Below are 10,737 nucleotides of genomic sequence, written 5' to 3' on the forward strand. Positions count from 1 at the left end.
ACATTATGTTGATCTGTACCTTTGGAGCCAAAATGTCTTTTTTTTTTTTTTTTTTTTGTTTATGGTTAATAAACAGTGCAGAGATTAATAAGGATTAAGGATGGTAATGATAACAAGCTTTGATGTTCCTTTGTTAATTTAATTTTCAAATTAGTCATTGATTCTCAAGCAATGCCAATCACACCTTTTTCTTTTTCTTGTCAAAAATGATATGATTATGAATAAAAATTGGATTTTGCCTTCCTAATGGTGCTTGTTTATTAAATTATATCTCATTTTCTATTTTCAACATTCAATATAAAATAGTATATATAATATTGAATTGTAATATTTTATACATAAAAAAAATTATCATTTTATATTACTATGTTCCCTTCTTATGGAGCATTGTTTGAAATGTGGTTTTATTATTTACTATTTTTTGAAAGTATTTTATATCTTTAAAATATTAGATAAATGGAATAATACATTGACAGACAAGGAATAGAAATTTTCAAATTTGTCGAAAATCCATTGTGGTGTGTTAACTCCTGATAGAATTGGAGCGATTGAAACGCGGTGGAAGAGTCTAGACGTTTTGATTTGACTGTTTAATTTTTTTATATATTTTGATTGATTTTTTATAACTTTATGGAGTTGTATAAATTTTTATAATTTACTGTCTATTTCTTTTGTTATTAAAAAGATAATAATAATTTTTAAAAATATTTACTAAATCAAGACTTGTTTAATTCCAAAGATAAATTTTAGATATTTATTTGGAAAAAAAGAAATAGAAGTAAACTTATTTGGATTTTGGTCAAAAGTTTAAGCACTTGTTTAAACATTTGATCACGGGTGTTCCAAAGGCTAGATCCCCGCAGCCCACTGATACGTTAAATGGCGGGACATATCAAAGAAACGATGCGTTTTGCTGCTTCCGGTTCTTTTCTTTTCCTCTCTAGTCTCTGCCCGTTCCAAGCTTCTAAATTATCCTCTACGGTTCTACAGCTTCACGCAGATCTAACAGTTTTCCTCTGCTGCACTTTGAATTGGAGAGCACACAGTCCTTCTCAGTTGCAGTCGTCACCAGGAAGATCGTATTCGTAGATCTAAAGAGTTGATCTCCAACTGGTCCCGAAAAATGGTGTTGGTAGCGGCAGTACGGGATTACATAAACCGGATGCTGCAGGACATTTCCGGCATGAAAGTTCTCATCCTCGATTCCCAAACTGTAATCTCTTGCTCATCTTCAATAAAATCTCACTAGACTGTCTCCGATGCTTTTTTTTTTTCCATTAGTTCGCTTATTTTACTAAAACTTTGTGTGGGAATTAAGTTTTGTTTTTACTAATTTTATTTATTATTCGATGAACAATATCCAAAAACTTAGCTCACAGAGGTTTGATGCTAAACGCAGACCGAAATACTTCCCTATGTGTATAATAAGTAATTGAATGTTTTTAAATGGTAGTTTCATCTGTTCCTCAGGCTTTCAAGGGTAGGTCTAATAGGAAGGAGGAAATAATGATGTAGAATTTTGAATGACATATCCCAATATGTTATTTCTTTAAATTAAAAGACAGTGCTATTGGAGATCTCATGTTGATGTTCCTGTACCCAAAACAATCTGAAAATTTGCAACTCTTATAGTGTGTTGCTATTGATGATAAATCTACATGAATTCAACCATAAAATCCTGCATCCAAGCTTCTGGTTTGAATGTTGAGTAAGGGGTTTCTGTGCTGGATCATGCAGCTATTAAAGGATGAGTTTGTGTTTTTCAGGTCGGTGGTGAAATTAGCATTTGGGAATTGTTTGCTTGCCTTTTTCTTTCCCTTTGTAACTTGGTTAACCATTCCACAATAACAGGACGGAATGTGTTAATGTTGTTTTATTTTAATGAATTTCAGGTTAGTATTCTAAGTGTTGTATATTCACAATCGGAGCTTCTTCAGAAGGAAGTATTTTTGGTTGAACTGGTAGATTCCATTTCCAAGTCAAAAGAATCTATGTCGCATCTGAAAGCAGTTTACTTCCTTCGCCCTACATCAGAGAATATTCAGCATTTGCGCCAGCAGTTAGCTAATTCTAGATTTGGGGAGTATCACCTATGTAAGTTCTTAAGAGAGAGTTTTGAATTGATCTATTTATTAATACCTAAAGTTTTATTCATAACTATTTGCTGTTAAGTTATATTCTCTTTTTTCTCTCTGCTGTATTTACAGTTTTCTCCAACATGTTGAAGGATACCCAGATTCATATTTTGGCTGATTCAGATGAGAATGAAGTTGTACAGCAAGTTCAGGTAACCTGTTATTTATTGACAGTTTTGTTGGCTGAATTTCTATTTTTGCCTCTTTTTTTGGGTGTCTTTAGATAATTACATCTTTTCTTTCTTTCTCATTGAAACTTCTTTTTATTTGCATAACATTTTAATAATACTAGGTCCGTGACTTTAGCACAAGGGAATCAAAATGTTAAACTTTTAAAATTCAAATCAATTTCATGTGAAAACAATTATGATATCTCCCAATAAAGAAGCCATTGTGTTATGTACTGGTCAAACTGCAAACTCAAGTTGCCACTAGCCAAGCACAAGTTTGCAGGTTTGAACCACTTGTTGCTAAAACAATGAGCAATACTATTACAACTAGATTGGCCTTCCTATGATGATGCTTTAGTAGAAGTAATTGGGTGATGGCATTTTATACATAGTATAACTTAAGAAAAATGTAGGTAGTCTATTTTGATGTGAAATGCTGACATTGTCTCCATAAAGAGATAAGATGCTGTTTAGACTTCTTTCTACTTAAGGTGGTGTATCTTGTAGACTTGTACTATGTTAAAAATATGGTGTTCCATGTGATGCTGAGCACTTGAGGAGCAACAATCCTTGGTGAGAGGTATTTGAGGATGGCAGTAATTCACAAAGTTCATAAATTTGGGGCCCACAACAGAGTAAAGGGAAATTGACCCTTTGAATTGTATAGTCATACTGATTGTAGAAACCATGAGCCAGGAACTTCCAATTATTTGCAATAACTAATGGAAATTGGCACTTCAGAATTGTCGGTCTTGTAAAAGGCTTTGGAGAGTAGTGGTTGATTGGATGCACCGAGTCTAGGCTTCTTTGCGTCTTAGTGAATTCAACTGCCTCAACATATTTTATGCTCTTCCCTTCAAGCCATCCTACATAATATTTGAGTAAATCTAGTGAGTGAAATTATTTCCATTAGGATTTTATACTCATTAAGCAACCAACATTTGATACTTTGAATCAGTTCATTGCCTTTAATGTGGTAGTCCTTTAATACATGTTTAAATGTTTTCCTGCAAAATTTTTCTCCTTACATCAATTAGACATTGTTATAATACCATTATTATTTATCAGTCCTTGATCTGAGGTTAATTTTATGTATAACTGCTCTATTTATTTTGCAGGAATTTTATGCAGATTTTGTTGCAGTTGACCCTTATCATTTTACATTGAATATACCTTCAAATCACATCTATATGCTCCCAGCAGTTGTTGATCCTTCAGGTTTGCAGCAATTCTCTGACAGAGTTGTTGATGGTCTTGGAGCAGTTTTCTTGGCAATGAAACGGAGGCCTGTTATCCGATATCAAAGAACATCTGATGTTGCAAAAAGGATAGCACAAGAAACAGCAGTGAGTAAAATTTCAGACTGAAATATTGCAGAGTCTTAATCTGCATATGAACATTTCATGAGTTTGTGTGAAAACCACCTTTCTATGTTGATAATACAAGCCTTCTCTTCTCCAATTTCATTTCTTAGAATCACCTTAATCAGGTCAAGGAATATGCAGACACATTAGTATTTCTGTGCTTATGACATACTGTTTCAATTCATAATTGCACCAAATTTTGTTGAAGCTGCTTTCTGCATTGTATGCCTATCCAAATTCAATGCAATTTTTCCTCCTGGGAGTGAAGGCACTGTGAATATATCATGAAATTTGATAACACAGAAAACTGATTTCTTTTATTTTATGGTATGGCAGAAGTTGATGTACCAGCAGGAAAGTGGTCTCTTTGATTTCAGGCGCACAGAAGTTTCTCCATTATTGTTGATAATTGATCGAAGGGACGACCCTGTGACTCCTTTGCTGAATCAGTGGACCTATCAGGTATGTGTCACTGGGACTATGACATTTCATTTTTTGATCTTTATGAATGATCTAATGGTTCTCAAATATTGTGTCATACTGGTAGTGCAGTTCATTATTTTATTTTGTTTTTCAGGCTATGGTTCATGAGTTAATAGGCATTCAGGACAACAAAGTAGATTTGAGAAGTATCGGCAAGTTTCCAAAAGATCAGGAGGTTGATTTGCTTTTTCCCTCTTCCCACAAATATACTAAATATTTTAGGAGTTCTCATAAAGTATTATCTTCATGCTGTTTGCACTTTGCACTCATAGGAGGTTGTGCTGTCATCAGAGCAAGATGCCTTTTTTAAAGCTAACATGTATGAGAATTTTGGAGATATTGGAATGAACATCAAGCGGATGGTCGATGATTTTCAGCAAGTTGCAAAAAGTAACCAAAACATCCAGACAATAGGTTTGTATTTGGCAGCATGAGAATTCACATATTGTTGAGAATTTGTTAGTTTCAACTTTTAACCATCAGTTACAAGCTTGGTTTACTAATATAACAGTAAGTGTTTTGAGTTGCTGCAGAGGATATGTCCAAATTTATTGATAGTTATCCTGAGTACCGGAAAATGCAAGGCAATGTTTCAAAGCATGTAACATTAGTTACAGAAATGAGCAAGATAGTTGAAGAACGGAAGCTCATGTTAGTTTCAGAAACAGAACAGGAGTTGGCTTGCAGTGGTGGGCAAGTTGCTGCTTTTGAGGTAGTGTATACGAGTTATAACCTTTAGGTTGTCTTTATTTCTTTTTGTGTGTTGCCCATATGGTTTTCAAGTAAGTCACTGATATATAATGGACACACAGAGAGCCGAATTCTATTAAATTGATTGGAGAGGTGAATAAATGCACTGGTAATTCATAGTTTTTGTTGAGACTATTTCTATAAATAGCCTAGATTTGTAGTGATAATTAGGAATATGATTGTGTGATATGATTGGGATATGATTAGGTTATAATCAGGGAATTAATTTATTTTCTTACCTAGTATGTACTCTTGTAAGTAGTATATATACCCCAATTGGCTTGATGGGAATAATCAAGCATTTTCTCTCAAAACTTCTGCTTTCTCTTTCTTTTTCATCAAAGGTTTGAGTTTTTAACATTAGTATTTCTGAAGGAAATTATTACAATATTTATAAAAATGTACACTAATAACAAATAAGCCAGTTAACTCAAATTGATAAAAACCTATTATCAGTTGACATCGTGTGTTATTCTTTTTCTAATTATACTAGTCTAATAATTGGCAATATTATCTAACTCAATGCCATCAATCGCTGTTGATATCTAATTCCATTAAGATCTTAACTGACTAAATCACATGTGAAATCTGAATTTACAATTTGAAGCATATGATGCAAGTGGTGACAATGGTCTCCTTTCTTCATATTCTTCTTTGCAGGCTGTGACAAATCTTTTAAACAATGAAAGTGTATCTGACATTGACCATCTGCGCCTGGTAATGTTATATGCCTTGCGGTACGAAAAGGAGAGTCCTGTTCAATTGATGCAGCTATTCAACAAGCTGGCTTCTCGATCTCCCAAGTACAAGCCTGGGGTAACTGTCAACCTAGGATAATCTTCCTGCACACTTTGAATTGTGTAGTTTTTCCTTGCAAAGTACAAGCCTTAGGGTCTGATATTGGTAACACTTTTGCTGATGCATAAGCATGTTTAGGGGCCATCAACTATCAGATTTATTATTCTTGAATAGAAAAGGAAGATTAAATTAGACTGTTGTTCAGATTCAGTAGTCTTTACTCCTTACTGATTTGGGTTGTGGGAGTACACTCCAAAGAGTTGTCTTTGTTTCTTCATTGAAATTACCCTGATTTGATTTGCTTAGTACTGTTGTTAGACTTCTGTCCTCTATGCATCTTAGGTTACATTACGTCATGAGGTCCTACCATGTTTTTTGGATAGATCAAAAAGAGAACCGTTCTGATGTACTGAACATTAACTGTTTTTTATTTATTGATCATCATGAAATGGCAGCTTGTCCAATTTCTCCTTAAGCAAGCAGGTGTAGATAAGCGAACTGGGGACCTTTATGGAAATCGAGATCTTCTGAATATTGCTCGTAATATGGCTCGTGGCTTAAAGGTATTGTCTGAAAAACCAGACGCTCATTCCTCTTCTTCAGAAACCACATATAGTTGCTTATAGATACTATGTCCACCGTTGTCTAGGGGGTCGAAAATGTATACATCCAGCACCAGCCTCTATTGTTACAAACCATGGAAAGCATAATCAAAGGTCGGATGAAAGATGTGGACTACCCTTTTGTTGGGAATCACTTTCAACAGGGAAGGTAGGTAATTTAAAGAATGGGAAAGTTATAGTTATCTTCTGCTGTACTTTTGAAATTTATCTGTGGACAGCAATTTGTATTGACAGCTTGAGACTTGAGTTTGTCATATGAGGTGGGTTACACAAATTCATGTGCTTATCTGCAGATCCATTAAGCAATTATGTCTACTTTTTTAAGTCAAACACAAGCTTATACTTGATTAGGTGACTCCTCATGAAGCACTTAACATGGTTAATATATATTGCATTTGTTTAAATGTACTTGTGTTATATTTTAGCGGATGGTAGACATATTTAATCCGTCATCTTAGTTCTTTTTTATTCAACCTCAATCACATCACAAGAGAGATCTGAAGCTATCATGTTTAATTTTTTATTCCTAACCTGATGTGGTTAACTAGAGTCTCAAGGCAGAATGCTAGAAGAAAGTGTTGGTCATATTCAAGGTCAGTGGCTTTGGGCACTAATTGAGACTGGGCATCCAGAATTGTGAATGAACCATTGAGGTTAGGTAAAAGACAATGCACTGTCATGTCAGCTTTTCATGATGGTCAAATATTTGTTATGGACTATTGTTACTTCAGGCACTGGATGTGGAAGTTAATTTAAGCCACATTGCTGCAAAATGCAAAGACACTGCACCATGATGTTTTGCATGATTTGCAGTGTCAGATATCAGGCGTAGAGCCATGCAAAGAAGATTGTTGCTTGTTAGCAATTGAAGCTATCATCAGTATTACTTAACTATAAATTGACAGCTAATATTTACTGTCAAGTCTTCTTCCTCTGATGCTGCTCTAATTCTCTGTGGCTCTCTGTTCTCTATACGTGAAAGATTAATTATGTTCTGTTGTGGTATTGAATGTAACGTTTTGGTGTAAGAATGAAATCTAGTTGTGTTTTAGAAAATGGAGTAGCAATCAATGCCTTGGATTCCATTTCAAATGATGTAATCTATATCTTCTGTTCAGGCCACAGGATGTGGTTATTTTCATCGTTGGTGGAACAACGTATGAGGAGTCTCGCACTGTTGCTTTACAAAATGCCAGCAATTCGGGAGTTCGTTTCATACTTGGTGGTTCTGTAGTTCTTAATTCGAAGAGGTATGATTTTTGTCATCATCGCGATCTTCTAATTGATATTCATGTGTTGAATGTTGAACAGGAGTCAAATATTACACTACTACCTATGTTTTATGCGTGACATGCTTAATTGGAACCATAGATTAACTTGGAATGGGCTTTGTCAATCTTGCATCAGCTGCAGGATTGAGGAATTGATTTTTATATCAGGCCCATGCCAAGTTGGAGGGTGCTTGGGATTAATTTTTCTCAGCTTCTGTTTGCATTTCAATTTCATGCACAGAATAGTATTAGCATCTTAAAAAATTTTTTACCTGGATACGTTCCCTAATTTTTCTCTGAGGGACAAATATAATAAAAAATTTGAAATATTTTGATTATCCATGTACACAAGGAAGCAAAATTAATAGGAGGATACCTCATCTTCCATTTAGTAAATCTTTGTTCTCTATTAATAGAATTTTTTTGCATTTTTTAAAATAAAAGGTATGATAGGAACTATGGTGTTGTGATCTAACTGAGATATCTTTTTGCTTATTAGCATTTTTGGGTCTGAAATGCAGGTTTCTGAAGGATCTCGAAGAAGCCCAGAGGATAGCTCGATCCAGCACCAATGTTGTTTGAAGTTCATGCACCCATTATATGTAGCTTTTTGAGAGCCATGTAGATATTTGTTTGCGGCTTTTACATGGGACAATACTCAGATGGGTAGGAGCAGTGAAACTGTGGCTTAGATTTGCTATAGTGGATGATGGGAGATATCAACCCATTGTTAATGTACGAGCTGGTATAATCTTCACCCGCTTGGACGAGAGTTGCTAAGGTGAAAAAGAGTCTGAGGCCCAAAATCATGCAAATTCGTGGTGAAGGATGCAATTCCCATCTTCTTATCTAACCCCTATTGTCCTACCAGAGACTGAATATCCAACTTCTCTACCAATTTTGGGCCACATGCAGTTGACGGATGTTTGTAGTGAGTTGGCAAAATTTTATATGTTTCTACTGTGGTGTATAAAAGAAAGAATTATAATTTCACACACAAAAGGAGGATCCTACATCTCTGTTTACTTCATTCATGTGCAAGTCCATGTAGATGTATATCTCCAGACTTAAAAAAAAGGAAAGAAGAAAAAAAGAAGAAGAAATCATCTAATCTATAACTTCTATTTAAACTTTGGCTTTATGTTTGGTGGCGACTTCTCACTTTTTTTTTTTTTTTTTTTTTTTTTATTGAAATTTCAGCATTCCACGTTAGAAGTTATTGCCTGGCTCGTACAGGCAATGATTTGGAAACTCGTGTATCATGCATGGTTCAACATTGACGTACTGGCATATCTTAACTTTTTATATAATTGATTTCGTGATTCATGTTTTTATGAATTTCGTTTTATTATTTTAATCATATAAATCAAGCATGTCAAAAAGCATAAATAACGTTTGTCCAATTTGTATAATTTTTTATGTAGTATATATTTTTGCAAACTCATTAATTTTAACACTCGGTATATAAATCAAAATATATCAAAGTCATTAATTAATTAAAGATTATTATTTAAATAATTTTTTAAACTATAAATTTAATTTAGTTGAAAAGGTGTTTTTACATTAAATATTATTTAAAATCTACATAAAAGGCATCAGAGATTAAATTAAATTTAAATCTCATTTGGTTTGAAAATATTACTTTGAAAAATAAATTTTTAAAAATTAATTTACCTGAATCAGATAAAAATAGAAGGAAGTCATCTGATTTTTTAAAAAAATTTTAAAAAATATGATATTTTTTGAAAAATTTAAATTTTTTACTGTTTAAGTAAAAAAAAAAGCATGAATTCAAAATTTACGGATGTGTATTTACAATAATAATTTGCGCAGTATATAAATGGAGGAAGAAAGGTAAAGCGCAATTATCAAGGACAAAAGATGTGCGCAGCTAATTTTGGTGGAGCAGCAGTACCTGGGTGTCTATAACTGGCTAAGCAAGGCCAAACTGTCGGTTATAGGTTGGCTGTGCCCCTACAATTTCCAATGACCAATGATGAATTCCCTAACCACTTTGTCCTTTATTAGCAACTACTAGTTTCTGCAGATATGGTATCAAATTTCTGATACAAAATCCATCCCATTAATGGCAACTTCAACAGTCCCCTCATTCTAGCCTCCATATTCACACTATCAAACAAACTTGGTTTCTGAATCCATTTCTGTCTTTCATGCTTCGATTTGGTTAATGCTTTTGGTAATAATGAATCAGAGTTGGATTTTGAGGATCTTGTTGTATTGTATGTAATCTGCCTTTTTATTTTTTTTTTTTTCTTTTCACCTCGGAGAAGGGAACTCAACTGATCAGCGGCTGCTGTGCCTCTCAGCAGCAGAAGATGTAATTGCTCATGTATCTGTGTTGTGATCATGATTATAAATTCCTGTCAGATCTCTTTGAAGATGAATTATGATTACACATCGGTTTAAGAAATCAGTACATTATTCAGAGTTTTATTTTTCTCAAATTTAAATCATATTAAACTAAATAAATCATTTTTCTTACTCGTTTCAATTCAAATTGAATTAATTTATTTAATAAATTAAATTAAAAACTATTGCAAAAAAGCAAAAATCTCTTTTGCTTTGAGTCGGTCAGATTTTTTAAAAAAATTATTTTTATATTTATTTTATTTCATAAAAAATGCTTTTTTATATTTTTTAACAAACATTAAAAAATTTAATCAATACAATAAATTTTCTCATAAAAAAATTATTTTAAAAAAATAATTAATATTTAATCAACTTTAATATATTTAAAATTAATATAATTAAAATATTAATAAAAATAATTATATTAAAAAAAATTATGATACGGAATAAGAAATAAGGAATAAGTAAAATTAATATCGTAAAATATTAATTTTAATATGGGTTGTAGTGTATATATAAGTTTTTTTTTTTTTTTAAATTAACTAAATGCTTTAGATGAACTCAAACTCTCAAAATGTGACAAGTAATTGCGTGAAGCAAGATGAAAGGATTTTTCTGACTTGCTGGCAATGGCAATTCTTATCTTCTAACTTTACTAAATCCATATATATCTACTTGTTGAGTTTCCTTCCCCTTCCCATAATTTCTTTAAATATTTAATTTCATTCAATATTTATTAAAAAAATGTTTAAATGAATTAATTTTTAAATTTT

The 10,737-nt window shown here is 32.8% G+C and overlaps 1 protein-coding gene across 3 annotated transcripts; it reads left to right on the forward strand.

The window, feature by feature from the left end:
- Nucleotides 1–889: 889 nt before the first annotated feature.
- On the forward strand, nucleotides 890–8,735 carry LOC110606579 (vacuolar protein sorting-associated protein 45 homolog). Of its 3 annotated transcripts, XM_021745443.2 has the most exons (13): nucleotides 891–1,213; nucleotides 1,893–2,094; nucleotides 2,208–2,287; nucleotides 3,424–3,651; nucleotides 4,006–4,131; nucleotides 4,247–4,327; nucleotides 4,425–4,566; nucleotides 4,686–4,864; nucleotides 5,563–5,718; nucleotides 6,156–6,263; nucleotides 6,350–6,471; nucleotides 7,442–7,573; nucleotides 8,116–8,735. In XM_021745443.2, exons 1-13 carry the CDS (start codon nucleotides 1,124–1,126, stop codon nucleotides 8,174–8,176), a joined length of 1,707 nt encoding a protein of 568 aa, XP_021601135.1. In that variant the 5' UTR covers nucleotides 891–1,123; the 3' UTR covers nucleotides 8,177–8,735. The 3 variants fall into 3 exon arrangements, 2 of the variants coding, with proteins under 2 accessions (XP_043809263.1, XP_021601135.1); XR_006349422.1 differs by lacking the exon at nucleotides 8,116–8,735 and having other exon boundaries at nucleotides 890–1,213; nucleotides 6,350–6,981; nucleotides 7,442–7,575; XM_043953328.1 differs by lacking the exon at nucleotides 5,563–5,718 and having other exon boundaries at nucleotides 890–1,213.
- The last annotated feature ends 2,002 nt before the right edge of the window (nucleotides 8,736–10,737 follow it).

The sequence above is a fragment of the Manihot esculenta genome, chromosome 18 (genome assembly GCF_001659605.2).
Source record: "Manihot esculenta cultivar AM560-2 chromosome 18, M.esculenta_v8, whole genome shotgun sequence".
Taxonomy (NCBI): Eukaryota; Viridiplantae; Streptophyta; class Magnoliopsida; order Malpighiales; family Euphorbiaceae; genus Manihot; species Manihot esculenta.

What these genes read in the sequence shown, in the direction of transcription:
- LOC110606579 (XM_021745443.2), top strand. Translation starts at nt 1,124, where the DNA reads ATGGTGTTGGTAGCGGCAGTACGGGATTACATAAACCGGATGCTGCAG. An exon ending in AGTTTCCAAAAGATCAGGAG is followed by an intron (nt 4,328 to 4,424) that starts GTTGATTTGCTT and finishes TTGCACTCATAG; the next exon opens with GAGGTTGTGCTGTCATCAGA. An exon ending in ATATGGCTCGTGGCTTAAAG is followed by an intron (nt 6,264 to 6,349) that starts GTATTGTCTGAA and finishes ACCGTTGTCTAG; the next exon opens with GGGGTCGAAAATGTATACAT.